The sequence below is a fragment of the Phyllobates terribilis genome, unplaced genomic scaffold, assembly GCF_046119375.1.
Source record: "Phyllobates terribilis strain yellow unplaced genomic scaffold, ASM4611937v1 Scaffold_2__4_contigs__length_985480577, whole genome shotgun sequence".
NCBI lineage: Eukaryota > Metazoa > Chordata > Amphibia > Anura > Dendrobatidae > Phyllobates > Phyllobates terribilis.
The window spans coordinates 741,695,176-741,714,057 of NW_027362762.1; the positions used below are offsets into that span (position 1 = coordinate 741,695,176).

Genomic DNA, 18,882 nt, shown 5'->3' on the forward strand with positions numbered 1-18,882 from the left:
GCATTATATGGGGACCAGTATCCTGTATGGAGCATTATAAGGGGGTCAGTATCCTGTATGGAGCATTATATGGTGCCCATAATACTGTATGGAGGACTATACTGTCCGGTCTGCACTGTGCGCTGTGAGGATTCGCCGGTTTCTGAGCTATTGTAGAATTTACAATAGATATCGCTCGTTTAATGGGGCATTATAAGGAGGGAACAGCCTGTATGGAGCGTTATATGGGGGCCAATATTCTGTATGGAGCGTTATATGGGTCAGTATTCTGTATGGAGCGTTATATGGGGGACCGTATTCTGTATGGAGCGTTATATGGGGGCCAGTATTCTGTATGCAGTGTTATATGGGGATCAGTATCCTGTATGGAGCATTGTATGGGGACCAGTATCCTGTATGGAGCATTATAAGGGGGTCAGTGTCCTGTATGGAGCATTATATGGTGCCCATAATACTGTATGGAGGACTATACTGTCCGGTGTGCGCTGTGAGGATTCGCTGGTTTCTGAGCTATTGTAGAATTTACAGTAGATATCGCTCATGTAATGTAGTAAGTGAAATCTTTGGCCTTGTACTAATAAATATATATATATATTTCTCTGTGGTATCTGTGCATCATGAATCATGGTATGTGTTAAATGGGCCACTGAAACTCTGTCGCCCAGGGCCCACAAAAGCCTGGAGCCGGCCCTGGGGGTAAGTATAACAAGTTTTATTTTTTTTAAATACAATTAATTAACTAGGAGTGGGGGGAATCAGAGATGCACGGGGGGATGAGCGATGCACGGGGGGGGGAGGCCCTTCATGCCCCCTATGGGCCCCCAAAAAATTCTTGCACAGGGGCCCACTACAGTCTGTGGCCGCCCCTGGATCAAGGTATCATTTTATTCAGTTTCCTTTGACCTGCATGCCCATATAGATGGCTTAGGAGGATTGAGGTTCAGCCATTGAGATTCAACAGGCTCAGGTCCTAATACCCTCTGCCATAATCTGTCAGGAGAGAGTTGGAAATATATTATATACATTAGACTGTAGGTCTATCCGATCTCAGCAATATCGGTGGGTTTGGCTGACTTTAGCCGACTAATGTGTATGAGGGTCATTATCTTTGACACACCCCAACCAATAACACCCTCCTCCCAGTTGTCACCTTAAATAATTACAATGAAATGATAGAAGTTCCCAATTTCTACAATAATTTGTCAAATATTTTGTACATTGCAAGACAAAAATACTATTTTGAAATCATCGAACATTTTATTGATTGTGCAAAGTCTTCAATGCACATAATAATTCTTTACATTAAACCATGTCTTTACAAATTAGCACTGCAATGCAATCTGAAATATTAGTTCATTAATAATGGTCGTAGTAACACTTCATTAGAAAAAAATTGTCATAGAAAAGCATATTATATGTTGAATATCAATTAACAGCATACCGTATATCTCCTGATTTCTATACTTAGGTTATTCATTTCGTGCACATCCATAGTTTTGGGAACATTTACAGCATTTGCTTTTATTACTGTTAAAGGGGGAGTCCCATCAGGACAAACTCTGTTCATATAAAATACTAGGATTTATATCCTGACCCTGTCACCCAATGCAGCGGTGCCCACTGCTGAGCAAGAATCGGGATTAAGAGTAAGAAAATAGTCCGGTACATTGTTAGACTATCTAGGTAGAAAGATTGCTGTCAAAGAAAAAGAAAGTGCCTTGTGAAAAACAATTCAATGGGTACTTTTGTATCTTCACTTCAACCTCACTTAAATGGGGTCACACTAGGGAGTGCAGCTTGTATAGTTGAGCTTCCCAGCCAATCAGGTACAGGAGATTATGGGGTACTAAATGGATTTAAAGTATGTGCATGAGATTAACTGATGTCCAATGGACTATTATTAGATAGGTCAACAAAATAATATTTACATTTTTTATAAAAAAAAAAAAACTGTTACAACTGAGGTCAGTGTGAATATAGCCAACGATGGGGTTGTAATACAACGGATTCCAGTGGATGAATATGTTGTATTGTGACACTATAGAAATGAATAGGATCCATTGGAAATTTGTTTTACTTACCATTTCTTGACAAATTAGGTGGCATAATAACATAAACATATGTGCTGTAGAGGTCTGGTCTGGGGTCTAATAATTTGAAAGGGGGGGGGGGGGGTGTAGTATATTTAGCCAGATCCTTATAAGTATCACCCTAAAAAGATTACTACTATTTTTGCTGCGATGTGTTTGCTGAGTGAAGTAATTTTGCTAAAATAACTGTGGTATCAGCAGTAGATTATCTTTAGAGGACTAGTAAACTTGTCATGTAGTCCTCCATATTCATGCGCTCTATATAATCCCGCTCCACCACTGATTGACCTCTTTCTTCATAGGCAGACAGCTGCCAGTCAATGGTGTGGATGAAGTTATACTAAGCTCAGCATCTCTGTAATGACGATCTCAAAGAGTGTTGCAGCACATTATGGGGCGTGGGATATAAATTTCTAAAGTATAGTACCATATTTTTCGGACTATGAGATGCATCGGACCATAAAAGTCACTCCAAATTTTGGGGTGGAAAAAAAAGATTTTTAGAATATGGGGGTCCGTCTTATAGTCCAAATTTAAGATATTCTGGGGAGGCAGCAGCGGTGGAGAAGGGTCACAGAAGGCATTGTCCCTTCCTCGGAAGTTGGCGGCTGTAGAATTGGGACAATGCTGCGGGTCCTGGGTGTGAGGAGTAGGTGTTGCTGCGGGCATGGTGTTGGTGGTGAGGCAGAGCAGAGTGCTTTGCGTGGAGCAGGGTCCCTCCCTCAGGAAGCCGGCGGCAGCAGAAGTGTGATAATGCTGTGGGCCCGGTGTCGGCAGTGAGCAGAGCGGAGTGCATCATTGCTTTCCCGGCGGCCATTTTCTTGAAGCCGTGGACCGCAGGTGCGGCGTGTGCGCAGAGTGGGATCTCAGTTTAATCGAGATTTCAAACCACACACGCGCCGCCTCCAGCGGCCATTTTCCTGAAGCCATGGGCTTCAGGGAAATGGCTGTCTCCAGTGGCGCGTGTGCAGATTGAGATATCGGCTGGGCCATGATCCCAATCTGTACACGCGGCGCCGGAGGCAGCCCACTGCTTCAGGAAAATGGCCGCCGGGAAAACAATGATGCACTCTGCTCTGCTCACTGCTGACACCGGGCCACAGCATTGCCATACTTCTGCCGCCGCCGGCTTCTTGAGGAAGGCATCCTGCTCCACCACCGCCGCACCTCCCAGTAAGCCTGCATTTGGACTATAAGACGCACCCACCATTTTCCTCCCAAATTTGGGAGGAAAAAGGGTGCGTCTTATAGTCTGAAAAATACTGTATATGTAAGTCCTCTGATCTGCAATCACTGTTGCCGTCTCTGAGATTGGGACCTCATCTTCATCCAAAAAATGGCTTCTGCTTAGGGAATTCCAGGGAACGTCTGAACCATGCCTTCCCTGTCTGTTCTTAGCCAGAGGCTGGACACAACGTCCTCATCTTCTGCGCTGGTCAATAGCACATCAATGAAAAGACGGAGTAGGTGTGGTTGACTTTCCAGTGTTACCCATGCTTCTCAGCAGATATTTTCGAGATGAAGATGGAGCACCAATCTAAGAAACTGGGGCATCAGCAGAATAGCACACATTCAGTACAATGACCGTATATTAGAAATGTTATCAAATTTACCATTGGGGTAGAAGATTGCTTTTAATTTTTTTTTATGGGAACTATCCTGTTGATTCATGTGTGTTATCTATTACTATGCTGTTAGAAAAGCTATTGCATTTTTTGATTGAGAAACACTCAGCTCTTTGATTCTGGACAGCCTTTAGTAATATTAGTGTAGAAAGCCTTCTAAACCAGCAGTTTTAACAGTTCCTGGCTGCATAAAAGTGCTGGATGACTGCATGCCATGCCTCAAAAAAAGCCACATTTGAGATATATACACATATGGATTGTCTAACTCGATCTAAACATTGGACAATTAAATATAATACTACAGTAAAAAGAAGATCTGCATTAACATGTGATGGGAAATCTATGCAGGATACAGCTTTCTTAAAGAAAAAAATCTAAAGCTTTATACCTACTAAACAAAATATACATAAAAGAAGCCGCATGAACAATACATGAGCCTTTAACACTTGTGATTATTAAATTACAAACATAGAGGACCAATTTTACATAGGATATCAAAGTGCCTAATGTCTAAAAGTAAATGTCACTGTCACCTTTAGGTACAACATTCTGTGCTAATCATTTTCTTCAAGGGAACCTGTCAGCAGGTTTTTGCTATGTAATCTGACAGCACCATGAGGTAGAAACAAAGACCCTGATTCCAACGATGTATCACTTACTTAACTGGGTGCAGCAGTTATGATAGTCACAATTTTCTCTGCTGTAGATTGAGCAGAGTTCAGTTGTTGATCTGTGTATAACTTTGCCACACCACAGCTTTCTGTGTAAATTGTATGGCAACAGAGAGCTGCTAATCAGTGCAGGGGTTGTGGTTGGACTAGGAGGCACAAGGGCAGTTGTCCTGTAATGTTAATCTCCTGCTGATAAAACGCCGATAGTATTGAAGCAGCAAAACAGAGCCTAGTAAGTGACATATCCATGTAATCAGGGACTCTGCTCCTACATTATAGTGCTCTCAGATTACATAGCACAAACCTGGTGGCAGATTCCCTTTTAATATATTGTTGTACCATTTGAAGCTCCATTGTGGCTGATACAAAGCCCCAAATTCCACTAGTGACATTCTGATTGCTGTAAGGTATTCTAAATAATGAACTCAGAATGTCCAATATATTTTGATTAATAAAAATTGATGCTGAAAGGTTGATATTTTACACCGACATACACTGGAGATTACTTGGCAGAAATAGTTCAATAGGCATTACTTATGCCAATTTATAGTTCATGGATTCCTAAATATAGCTTGAACTATTAGAATGAATGATGTTACGCAATTGGTTGCTATACATCACTAATAACTTTTCTTTGGTACTATTTTTCATAAATGGGCCACAATGTGGGGAGCTGTATTTGTGGGCCACCTCAATATGCCTGAAAATACATGCTCAAAGAAGAACTTTACCATCAATCAAGTTATTAAAAATGGTCTTGGGGAATTAAGTGGCAGCATTCTTCTGGATATTGGACACATGACTATGCAAGCGTTCTTCTGGGAATAACTTTTAAATGAAAAACATATAACCCTAAGCAACTTTGTAATTTACACCTCATCAAAATTCCTTACTGCTGCTTAGATTCTGATTTACATCATACGATCTTACCAATATGCTTCTTATCTTGCCTTAGATTAAGTGTCGTATGATTTGTGCTTGGTTAAAGGGAGCTGTCACTAGGTTTCTGCCACCTAATCTGAGAACAGAATAATGTAGAGACAAAGACCCCAATTCCAGCGATGTGTCACTTACTGGGCTGCTTGCTGTATTTTTTATGAGTATGAGATTTTCACTAGTAAACCTGCCCCCACCACTGATTTATAGTTTTCTGCCTATACACAGTGTACACAGAAAGCTGCCAATAAGCGGTGGGGGAGGGGGGGGGGGGGTTATACAGAGCTCAGCATTCAGAGAACTACAGCAGAGAAAACTGTGATTTTATCAAAACTGCAGTAAGCAGGCCAGTGATACCTCACTGGAATCAGGGTCTCTGTCCATACATCAGGCTGCTCTCAGGTGAGGAAACAAAAACATTGTGACAGATTCCCTTTAATTACTGTACTTCCACAATAAGATGTCTTCATTGTTGAGATCACACTCTTTTCCGGCCTTTAGCCCTGTTTCAGAACTGCCCACGTGTGGTATTAGTTTGCGCATGCACCATTGTGGTAATCTGAGGCAGGAGCAGAAGAAAACTGGCAGGAACAAGTGTCGGGGTTCAGAATCTCGCAAGCAGTAAACAATTTTGACAGGGTATAAAGTTGTTCACGGTGATATGAAGAAACATTTTTTTTAAAGTAAAAAGTTATTCCGGGAAAGCCACTTATGATGCATTTTCTTGCCTTGCTCTTTCATTGAAGAGCAGTTTTTTACTCTCTTAGTATATATAACTCAGTAAATACTTGTATACCCAATAAAATAAAAACTATGGAGCATTTTTTTCTCAAGTTTGTATTGTTCTCTTCCTCTGTTATTACTCCTAGAAATGGGAATTACTCAATAAGGGTTGCCCCTACAAAGTGATAAGACAGCGTCGGACTGTATAGGGACATGTCTCCTACACTAAGGGAATTTTAACACCTACAGTAGCCAGGAGGATTAACAGAAGAGCGCAGCAATTTACTTTCTGGAATTTTTATTTTATGGGAAATACAATTATTTACTACGAGGGAAGAATAAGGTAACCTGATGAGTCCTCTGAAAACCTGCCATTACAGTTACTGAGATAAATCAATAGATGCAAGAAGAGAACTTGTGAGGCAAGGGGCCGTAACAAGACCATAGCTCCTTGACATCCGTACATGAGCATGGTTTGCTTCACAGATATGTTTAGGAATGTGTTGCATAATGTTTCCAATAAATACATAAGAAAAAATATATCTTCACTTGAAAACAAAGTAGTAAATGAAAACCTATGTCCTTATTTTTGCCACAGGCAGAAAGAAACGTCTCGTCGCACAGCAGTTTTGGCCTAGTTCAATTTCTTAAAAAACGCACGCATACATAAATATATACTCCCACATATCTATGAGAAAATACAAGCGCCATTTACATATCTGAACTCTGATTGCCAATATTTTTTGGCAAATGATCATTTTATTAGTCATGATATCTATGATAATATCCCTCATGGTGTCGATAATCATCCTGATATCCCTCCTCATAGCCTTCGTGGGGGTAACCATGGTAACCATATCCTCCATACTCATCTTCAGGGCAGCGCATTCCCAGGGATTGTTGGATGGCCATTTCCTGTCTTCTAAGCTGCATGGAGTCAATTAAATCATATACAATGGCCATGGACCACATGGGTGAAGGATACCAAGATTTTACATTGCCATCTTTACCAACCAGGAGCATGGAGAAATATTCTGGGCTGATTTGAAAATAGTTTCTTATGTCTCTCACTAAGTTGAAAGAAAGATCTTCCCTCTCAACACTGGAACTTCCTGTAATGACAATAAGACATTATTCCATATATAAGATACTTCAGGCTGGTTGAGTGACCAGCGATCCATGACTATTAGGCCATGTTCACATGTTCAGTATTTGGTCAGTATTTTACATCAGTATATGTAAGATAAAACCAGAAGTGGGTGATAAATACAGAAGTGGTGACGTGTTTCTATTATACTTTTCCTCTGATTATTCCTCACCTGGTTTTGGCTTACAAATACTGATGTAAAATACTGACCAAATACCGAACGTGTTCATATGGCCTTAGACGCACTATTGTATGAGAAGATTGGCTTTGAGATAGATGTTAATCTAATGTGATCCCTGTGAGGTCTTAGGTCAGGAAAATCACGGCGTCTTGTGTATGGAAAGTTCATGATTCCGGACATCACAACAAAACTGATTGTAAGCTAATTGCTGCATAAATATGAGCGACAACGTCAGCCAATCTCCATCTGTCTTCATGCACAAGCTCCATTTATGCCAGTGGTGAAGTCATTTAATCTGCTTGCCACATGTTATACAGTGATAAGAAAAACTGAGTACACCCTCCTTGAATATTATAGTTTTAAGTATCAAGACATAAGAAAAAAAACATACAGTTTCTCTCATGACTGTATACGGGGTACTATATATAGATTCTTACCTTGTAATGTCTTCACATTCTGTTCCGTTTAGATGTGTCCGGATCCCAGAATTCCAAGCGGCGGAAGTTTATCGACCGCCATATTGGGACACCCAAGTGATGGGTGTCTCAATATGGAAACCTCTGGTGGTACCAGCCTCTTGTGCGGTACCACCAGCGGAACACCATCGCGAACACACCGCACACGCCACTGCCAGGATCAGATTCACTGACCGCCGCCATCTTTGTACAGGAGGAGTGCATGCGCAGTTTTAATGTGACCGCCGCTATCTGCCTGCACAAAGATGGCGGCGGTCTGATTTACTGCGCAGGGAGACATCTCAAACGAGAGAACACATGAGGGAAGAAGGCAGCACAGGGGTGGAGAGAGAGAGCAGACAAGGGGGAGAGCACATGGGGTACACAGGTCAAAGAAGAGATCACATGAGAGGAGAAGACAGCAGATGGGGAAGAGAGACAGAGCACAGGAGGGAGACAGAGCACAGGAGGGAGACAGCTCAAAAGGGACAGCACATGAGGGGAAAACACAGCACAGGAAGGAGAGAGACAGCAGACAAGGGGGATAGCACATGGGGTAGACAGGGCAAAGAAGAGCGCACAGATGGAAGAAGTCAGCACATGGGGGAAAGAGAGAGTGGATAGGTGGGTGAGCACATGGGGGGAGAGATTCTCAACGCTGGAAAGCCTGCCCCCATCGTGACATTACTGCCCTTCCGATGCGATAGCATCGGGCCTCTATCTAGTATATAGATAACTGTATATAGATAAGGGTTATTCTTTGTACATATTAAAAATCCCGTAACTTTCACGTTCTGCTGACATGTGATGCACAGGGATATCGAGCTCTGCATTTTGGTCTTTTGGGTATGATCAAGATTTCAGTCACTGAATATGAACAAATAAAGAGTAAGAAAATCTTTGATACTTTTTTTTTTTTTTTTACATATGTGTGCCATTTAAATTGTTAGTAGATTGATGGGGCTCGTGTTTGAAAGCTTCATTGATTACTCAAAAAACACCCCGAGATGTGCCCAGCTCAGGAGAAAGGAGTGCACAGCTCCTACCTGAGCGAGCACAAAGAGTGGAGTACTAATGCAGTTGAAAGTCTATGATTTCTATTGTAACCATACTAGGCTGTGTGTACGCACTCAGATAGGAGCTGTGCACTCCTTTCTCCTGAGCTGTGCACATCTCAAGGGATTTTTTGAGCGATCGGTGGGGTTCTCTGGACTCAGACTCCCATTTATCTGCTTGAAATTAAAAAGTCCCACATACTTTGCTTAACATTGAAATTGCAATACCAAGAGGGCAAAGTTGTGCAATTATGGAAATTACAGGATTGATAGACATGTTAATGTGCAAATAATTAAAAAATGGAAAGAAAATTTTCAAAACATCTTGACTTATTCAGTATCGAGAATGAGCGCCCCGTGCAGAAATAAACACATTTAAACGTCTTGGCTGCTATCAACGTGATTATTAATGGTTGTCAGTGGAATGTTCTACCATGCTGAATGCACTTGGGCACACAAATCATCAAGGTCCTCTGCTGGCAGCACCCTTTGCAATTGTCAACCAGTGGCGTCCTAGATGTGTTTGATGGGAGACAAGTAAGGAGATGCTGCAGGCCATGGTACCACATTTACGCCATGCAAGCTGCTCAAAGTAGCACAAGCAACATGTGGCCTGGCATTGTCATGTTGAAAAATGGCTTCTGGGACACTTTTGAGAAATGACCATACAGTATTTCTGTAATTCCACGATTTTTCCTTCTTGGTGTTACAATTTCAGTGTTGAGGAGTGTATATAATAATTGGTATCAAAAGTTTACTTTTTAAGGTATGTTTCACATGAAGTTTTTTCATCAGGGAAATGTTGACCCCACATTTCACAGAAACCAGTAAAATCCCCTGTAAATGAATCCCATTGGTTTTAATGAGAGATTCGCACATATGGCTGCTGATTTTTCCGGCACTGTTTTGAATAGGACTAGTCTCTTTGTAGTGTGCGTAATTATCTCCTCCCCAAACAAAAAGATTGAACAATTGAAATCCATAATCAGTTGGGTGACCTCATACATATTAGATGGCCGACCGAACCTGCTGAAATTGTGGGTCACAAAAACTTCTCTGTATGGTGGCCTTAATAAAATCAATAAATTTTACTTAGGCTAGTTTTACACTACTATGTGAGTATGGATCACAATACACGAACTGACTGAGGTTTCATTGACTGTACAAGTATGGACCGCAAGACACTTTTGTGTTAGACCAGCCGTTCAAGACACAACCCTGCAACCAGTTTTGTTGGGAAATCATGTTATAAGGGCTGATGCAAATATCCTTTTTTTCATTGACTATTTTCCCAAATACCAGTAAAGCAAATGTTTCTTACCATTGATGGGGTAGAGCTCTAATACACCACCACCTTCCACGCCAATGCCAACCATTTTCAAAATAGCCATGTGCCGTAAACCTTAAATGAAACAACAGTATGTATTATACCGGCTTTTTATTAGGAAATTTTAATAGCAGCAAGTTGCATTTTATTTCATAACAGACAACCATATCATAATGCCATTCAATGGTTCAGATGATGTTTCAGTGAATTTTTCTTACACACATGCAAATGTACTGATATCAATTTGTAAGGAAGCTATTATAATTACTGTTGTCAAAACAACCTGTTTTTCTTTAATATTCTAGAGTTGTAAAGAATTTATAAGTAAACAGTGTTAAAAGGTTGTGATTCCATCTCATTGCCAATATGTGCCATCACTTTGGATCCATGTGGGTCCAACTGCCAGGACCTTTACTTACTCCAAGAGTGAAGTTATTACTTTAGCGCTGTGTTCTCTCTGCAACATAACCTTAATTTCAGTACTAGTGATGATCCCAGCAGGCGGACAACCATGGGACAGAAAGTGATATCATTACTATATGCCATCACTTATGATAGGAAAACCATACCTCACAACTTTTAATGAGGAGACAGAGGGACAAACACTGCGGCACATGTGGAGTGCTGTGGCAGTTTTTGTTTTACCTAAGCCAGTACCTTAAAGGGATGGTCTAATGCGTAAGAAGCCCTAACCACTTTTGTAATTAAGTTTATCATTACATTTAATACACTTTACCCTATTCTGCTATTTCTGATATGTGTTTTTTTTACTTTACTTTCTGTGAGGAGTCTCAAACTAGATATCGCACTAGACTGGGGCTGCACTCACTTCTCCACAGCATAGGTCACCCCTCTTGAAACAGGATGTCATTAGGGGCGGTGTTGCAGACACTTACCACAGCTACTGTCACCACCGTACCCTGATAACATCCTGGTTCATTAAAGGTGATCGAGTAGTGACCACACCTTCAGTCGTTGCTGTCACAGTCACTACTTCTAAAATAGAAGTCTCCTTACCTGAAATGAATTGTCATTGGAGGGCAGTGATAGAAGCAGAGTGAGTGACAGCAGCGCTGCCCCACAGCTTCTATCGCTGCCTTCAATTGAATCATCATCAGGGGCTAGAGTTGGTGTCTCTCACACTGCTTCTATCCTGCCCCTTGATGTCCTGGTTCAGGAGGGGTAAAAGACGATGCAGAGTGGTGAGTGCAGCCCCAGCCTCCTGTGTCATCCCATTTGAGACTCCTCCAAACCAAACGTCACAGGAAGAAAAATAAAAAACACATATAGGAAATAGCAGAATAGAGAGAAGTGTAGGGAAATAATAAAAAATCGAATTACAAAACTGGTTAGGGCTTATATATAAGCTATATACGGTAGATATTGACCATTCCGCTAAACTCACCCAGTCCTTTATATGCACCCACACAGAAATGTTGCTCTTAGTGAGGTCCATTAGTGTTTCTCCACAGTATGGTGCCCCCATAATGTCCCCAACACTCAAGATAAGGCAACCTCCCAGAATACACCCCCCACAGTCTGATGCCCCTACAGTACATTCAAGCCACACACAGTATAAGGCTCTTACCCACAGCGCTACCCACAGTATTATGTCCCCCCAACACACGGCTCTACAAAATTAACACAAACAGCTCAGCTAAATCAACTCACACACAACTCTGCAATGTCAGCACATACAACTTTTCTACATGTAGAGCTATGTATGTACATACACAAATGTGCTACATTAAAACACACAAATACCTCAATATAAAACACACATTCTACCTAAGTATTAAACACACACACACCCCTATAGGTTCTGGGAGGACCTTCAGTCTTTATATAGACTGAACAGTGGAGGAAGGACATATCGGCTCTCTGTTCCACCATTATATTCTGATGTATCTGCGTTCTTAGGTCACAGATACAACTGAAGTCGGGACATACCCCCATCCTTCTGGGATTGCAGGGCAACTCCCAAAATTTGGACTGTCCCTCTTGATTGATCCATGACAGTTCGGAATCATAGGAAAAAAATTTTAATGATGTTCATGCCTAGAACAAAAACCCAACCTTTGGAATACTGAATTCTAATCAGAATTTTTTTTTCACTAACATATCCAATAGGTAAATAAATTCATTATGGTAAAGGTATTTTATATTGTTCTATACAGGAGCTAATGTATATTTTATTTTGTGGGTCTTATGTACCAAAAAATAAGCAAACCAAGAAAAAAAATAATAATGTAGATATCTTTTCACACCCTATGGTAGACAGTTATTCAATGAATTGTAATTTTCACTGTAACTTATGTACATTCCCTCTAAGCTGCCTATAGATGGAGATGTTGTGTTTCTGTATAATCATAAACTATTTAACTGGATGATTAATACATTGCCTAATGTTATAGAAAACATTAATTAATGTGATTCATATTAAAACATTTGAATGTTGGCATCTTCTATCTTAAAAAGTAATGTATTAAAGAATTATTCGCTTTTCAAGTTATTGTTGTTGATATATGGAATGCAGAGGCAGCAGTCCCACCTCGGCCATGATAATTGAACCATTGCCCCCTCTACAGCATAAGAAGACATCTCTATTATCAGCGACACATTGTAGATGAGGGTGGTGGGGTCTGTGATAGATTTTGCATTGGAGCCCATAATGCAAATTTTCTAAAATGAACCGTTTATTCATGTTTTCATTTATTATTCAAATGTTTTTATTGTTTTTTTGGATAATAATTAACAAAAACATAACTCCTAATAAACAAAAACAATACAATTTTAATGTGACGCTTGTCAACGTCACTCTGCAAGGACTTTCCCTGAGGTAGGGAAGTCAAGAGGTCCAGGGTCAAATACCTAGAGAGTTCGTCATAAGCAGAGGGGCAAGGTAAAAGTGTAATCAGGTCACAGTCCGAGGTCAGAATACCGGGAAGATAATGGATCGAAACAAAAGGGTAAGACAAATGGATAGTCAAGGCAAGATTCAAGATTGGGCAGCAAAAGAACAGAATAACCGAGCACTAGGAAAAAAGGCACACACCACTCAGCTGACACTACAACTGGCAATGGTTAACCATCGCCAGTCAGCTAAATAGCCAAATGATCGCTCAAACGGGAGAGACCTGGAGGAAACCTAGTAAATGGATGGCTGGGCCGTAACTCAATATACCAACAGCCCGGCATGCCTCTATCACTGATTGGGCAGCTGAGCTGTCTCTCACAGTACTGATAGCCCAGCACGCCCCTACTGCTGATTGGGTGGCAGGGCTGTCACTCATCAAATTGACAGTCCAGCATGCCCCTTGCACCTTATAGGGCGGCTGAGCTGTCACTCACAGTACTGATAGCCCAGCACGCCCCTTCTACTGATTGGTGAGTGACAGCCCTGCTGCCCAAACTGACAGTCCAGCACGCTCCTTGCATCTTATAGGGCAGGTGAGCGTCCCTAGCACCTTGTGAGTGCTGGAGTCGTGACAATTAGTATACTGTATGGGTCAAAGAAGAGAGGGTATATGGAGGGTATATGGAAGGGGGGGAACAAGGAGTAAGAGTGTAAATTATACTTTCTTAAGCCAATGGTCACACATCATGGTTTTTTTTGCGTCACAAATCTGCAGCAAAACCTGATCTGTCAAGGGAGGTTTGTTGCAGATTTTTCTTGCAGTTTTGATGCGTTTTTTCAGCATTTTTTTCACTGTCCTGTCTCTTTTTATGCATGTACATAAAGCTCTGTGAAAAAAAGAACCCCATTCTATTTTGGCATCAAAAACGCTGAAAAATGCTGAAACAAATTTTGATGCGTTTTTGGAGCGCTTTTCATCGTTTTTTTCACCATCCATTACTTCCTATGGCTGAAATAAACAAAACAAAACATGAACAAAAAAAAAACCATGATGTGTGAACTAAGAATTCTGGAATCTCATAGACTTTGCTGGTACTGCAAAAGGCAGCAGAAAATTTGCATAAAAAAAGCTAAAAAAACCCATATGTGAACATAGCCTAATAATAGTTCTTAAAATAATTATGTGCTGGATACTTTTCTTTCCTTATCCTAGTGTTCTTATAACATAACTAAACTCAGCAGTTCTCAGGCAAAACTTTAAGGGTTATTATCTGATGGTTTTACACTGGTTGGGTAGAGTTTAAACCGTGGATGCCAATTGTTGGCCTATTTGTGGAAAGTAATAGTTCTTATAGCGAAATTATGTTCATTATGTCATTTATAAGAATACATTATTTGCATTGTACAAATTTCATAATGCACCGTATGGACTCTATATTGTTCACTTCTAGGCACTCACTCCACATACAGGGGAGCAGCAGCGGATCAGGACTGAGAATAGCTCTAATTTGAATTCCCTGTAATGGATTTTCTGCATCGGGGACAAAGCTTTCTTCTTTTCTCCTGTGGCAAAGATTCAGTTTGGAGTCTATAATCCACCAAAAATATTGTACGCTACACACAAATCCGTGTATGATGACGTGCATAAAGAGATTCGTAGATCATAAGCCTGGCAATGCTATTTCTGGGTTGGTGGACCTTTTTTTCCACTATTCAAAGTAAATATATTGCCAAAACAGTACAGAGATTCTTGAAAGTTTGTGAACCCTTCAGAATTTTCCACATTTCTGCATACATTTGACCTAAAACTACATCAGATTTTCACACGAGTCCTAAAAGTAGATAAAGAGAACAAAATCAAACAACTTGAGTAAAAAAATATTAGACTTTCAGTATCTGCTGTGACCTGTTGTGTAGCAATAATAGCATTTAAATATTTCTGGTAATTGTTGACTGGTCCTGCACATCGTGTTGGAGGAATTTTAGTCCATTCTTCCCTATGAATATTAAACATCATCTCTGTTAAGTTGGTGGTTTTCTCCCATGTAGTGCTCACTTCTGGTCTTTCCGTAACATTTCTATATCATTATGGTCAGGACATTGACTCGGCCATCCTAAAACTTTAACTTTATTCATCTTTAAAGTGCACCTGTCAGCAGGATTGTGCTCAGTAAACTACATACACTGTCAGGTGGGCGCCATTACACTGATTAAAATGATGCCTTGGATGATGAAATCCGTGCTGTGGTTCTTGTGTAATCTTTACTCTCAGTTTGGAGATAATGATATGCTCGTGCTCCGGGGCGGCCTGTGGGGGGGCGCTCTATCTGGTGCTTTGCTTACATATTCATCTGTATGCTCTTATGACAGCTCATTGTGCCTTCACTGACCTGTTTCCTATTTTAAATACTGCCTGTGTAATTGTGGTACAAATCCTGAAATTTACATGCAGCAAAATGGCCCCACCGCCCGCACATGCGCAGTAGAAACTCTCGTTTACCGAGAGATGCTACTGCGCAGGCGTGGCCGGCGACGCCATATTGCTGCAGGCAAATTTCTTTTTCCTCCATCAAAATGGTGCCGCTAGCGGGTGCCATTTTGCTGGAGGGAAAAAATTTGGCTGCAGCAACATGGCTGTAAATCATTAGTAACAAAGTGACGCCAATGGTATAGTACTGGCAGTATTGCAGTCTAATGGAACATCAATGCTTCCGGCACCTGACCTGTGTAGCCAAATAAACCTAACCCTTAGGCCTCAATTAGATCTCTGTTTTTCATGCACATGCGCAAAAAAAAAAAATCGGCCCATTTTTTTCTCACAAATGAGATAAAAATGGACATCTGAATGAGGCCTCAGATACGAGTCAGATGTACATTCGACGTTGCGATACTGTGCGCTCCTGAACCCGGCATGTCTGACTACATACTTGTCATTCCCCTGCAGCGGATTCTTGAGAGGAGCTTGTGGCTACTTATTGCTGTATCCTAAGGGTATGTGCACACGGTCAGAAGCCGCTGCAGGTTTGACGCTGCGTGTTATGCAGCGTCAAACCCGCAGCGCCCAGATGTTACAGCATAGTGGATGGGATTTGTAGAAATCCCATGTCCACTATGCGTATCTGGGCACCTGCGGCTCACCCTCGGACACGCACCTCACCTTCAGACCTGCAGCATGTCAATTTCTCTTGCGGGTCCGCACGTGGGCTTTCCCCATAGACTAACCTATATGAAGAAAGTCCACATGTGAAAAAAAAAAATGGCGCCACTCATTTACATAATGAGCGGAAGCCAAGCGGTCTGCAGTGTCGGGGCCGTAGGCAGCTCCTGACCGTATGCACATACCCTAAGAGGTGCTGGTGGGGGGGTGTGTGGCAATGTCAGTGAAAATAGCATCTGAGGAATGATTACTGCTGCAAATTATGGTTACTGTGATAGAAAACTTGAGCGGTGTTATGTTCTGCTACCAGAGCTAAGGAAAGAGAGGAAATCTGTCCCTACGATAGAACTCAGCTGAATCCCTACGATGTAACAGGGAACCTGATCCTGCGATCAGACCTGCTAAAGTCCTAAGCTAGTCTGTACGGAGACCTATAGATGTGGGGAAGGAATCCCTACAAGTACTAAGGACTGGGAGGAAAATGGGACACCTCCTAACAGAAATAGTAGCAGACAGACAAACAAACAAAATATATAGAACACTGAGGTCCGTAGACCAAGCAAACTAACAGAGTTAGATACAGAGCACAGGCTAGCTAGAAAGTAGTTATACAATGAAGTCCAGCAAAGCCAGAAGGGCGGAGCAGGATTAAATAGGCCAACGAGGTCATGTGACCAGCAAAGGAAAAAACCTAAGAGCAAGGTTCTAACAAGCGGATGAATTGGTGGGGTGGCATCTATGGGAAATAATATTGAGCAGAATTAAAGAAGCACTCCTTTTCGTCTAAGACACAGGTGGACAATTAATTTTGTCAAGGGGCCACATAAAAAACTAGGACTGTTATGGAGGACCGAATCTACAAACTGAACTTAAAGAAGCACTCCTCCCAACAAAGTTTAGCTGGGTAGAAAGGCAAGACGAGTAATTGTAAGTATACTGTGCTATATAATATGAAGATTGTAATATATTAACAGGATAAAAACTTTGATGGGAGCACTTCTTTAAGTTCAGTTTGTTGATTCGTCCCTCCATAACAGTCCTAGTTTTTTATGTGGCCCCTTGGCAAAATTAATTGTCTACCTGTGTTTTAGACTAAAAGGATTTCCTATAATCTTATCTGATCCCACAAGTTGTAGCCATGAAGTATATTATAGAAAGATTGTTTTATCTTTTTTTAATGTAAAATATTTTTTTCGTTTTTTTTTAAGTTAATATTAAATCCCCAAAATAAAAACTATTAAATAATCTATGTATTTTAGGAGACAACAGTTTAACACTTATTTTCATTGCACCTTTGATGATGATAACCAGAACGGAAAATGTCACTAGTTCCAAAGACCTCCCTATTTGAGAAGAAATGACTTGTGTTTTCCAGAACTTTCAGGCAATACCAAGTGTCTGGAAAACACATGTCTGTTCAGGCTAGTGTTTGTTGGGCAGGTAGCCAAGTGAAAGAAAGTCATCAGCTGGTAAAATAAATTGTTTTAAACATGACCTAGGATTAGTTTTACAACAATATAAAGTGTACAAAACTGAATTAATGCAATATATTGTATAATTACTCAGAGGAGTACATAACATAGATGCAGGTTCTGTAGATATTATGGAAAGAGGGAGATACGCTTTGGTTGGTCCTATATACTTTCCTGCTGGCTGTCTAAAACTGTGCAGAACTCCACACTGCATTGCTGGCAAACAAGTGGTGGGGTGCTGGTCCAAAAGTCATGAAAGGGATCTAAGGGAGAAACAAACACCAGGCCCTTCTATCCTGGGTGGTAAAATCTATGAGCACAATATTGGTGTTCTATGACCGCCTTCTTTTTTGTGTACGACAATGAGTACTTGTGTATTATGTATTTGAAATACATGGGAGTTGTTGCTATTGAAGTATTAGCAACAGTTGCAGCTTATCTTGGAGGCACTATGTTATGCAGACAGCAAAAGGTGATGTGTTTAATGTGTTTACTGTTACAGCTTATGTACATGTACTGTAGTTGCTCTAAACAGTGTTGTACGACCTTTCAGTTTCTGTGTGCATCTGTTGTTTCCTTTAATCCTACATGTTGAGATGATGAAGATGTCATGCAAGGTGTGGGAAACACTAAGTGCAACACGAATGGAAGAGGGAGAGGAAGCCCAAACACTAGGGAGATCTAATAACACCCTGCCTACCCTACAGTCCCTATATAGGTTCCACACCTATCGTCAAGCAGGACCCTAAACCCTGTATGTCCCTAGGGCTTGGCCCTAGATGGGGAGGGGGAGGGGTGAGCACTGGTCAGGCCCCACTACAAACTAAATACAACAAGGTAGACAAATAAAGGGGATTAACTTAGCTTGAGCAGACACCAGAAGAGTAACGCCCACTGTCCTCCAGGGGCACCAGAGAAGAAGCCAGCCAACAGCTAGTGCTCCAAGCATGCACAAAGGTACATTTGTAGCGTCGGCGTCCCTGCCTCCTGCTAGGCAGGGACGCTGTTCTCCTCACCTCTCCGCTCTGTGCCCGGCGTCTTCCTCCCGCTCTGCTGGCAGCGCGCGCTGCTTCCCGGCCACGGTGCTTAGGGCGCGCGCGCTCCCCCTCTCTTAAAGGGGCCGCGCGCGTCGTCCTAAGGAGTCCCCGGCCAATGGCCGGAGGACTTCACCATATATAAGGCACCT

General features: G+C 41.5%; 1 protein-coding gene across 1 annotated transcript in view; it reads right to left on the reverse strand.

Annotated features, from left to right (window-relative positions):
• Positions 1-1,938: 1,938 nt before the first annotated feature.
• CCDC80 (coiled-coil domain containing 80) overlaps positions 1,939-18,882 on the reverse strand; it is a 119,768-nt gene continuing 102,824 nt past the window's right edge. Inside the window, exons 7-8 of the mRNA XM_073667236.1 lie at positions 10,205-10,285; positions 1,939-7,157 (exon numbers count right to left, since the gene is read on the reverse strand). Of these exons, the coding sequence (XP_073523337.1) occupies positions 6,808-7,157; positions 10,205-10,285 (431 nt within the window). The 3' untranslated portion in view covers positions 1,939-6,807. The remainder of the gene's footprint in view (positions 7,158-10,204; positions 10,286-18,882) is intronic.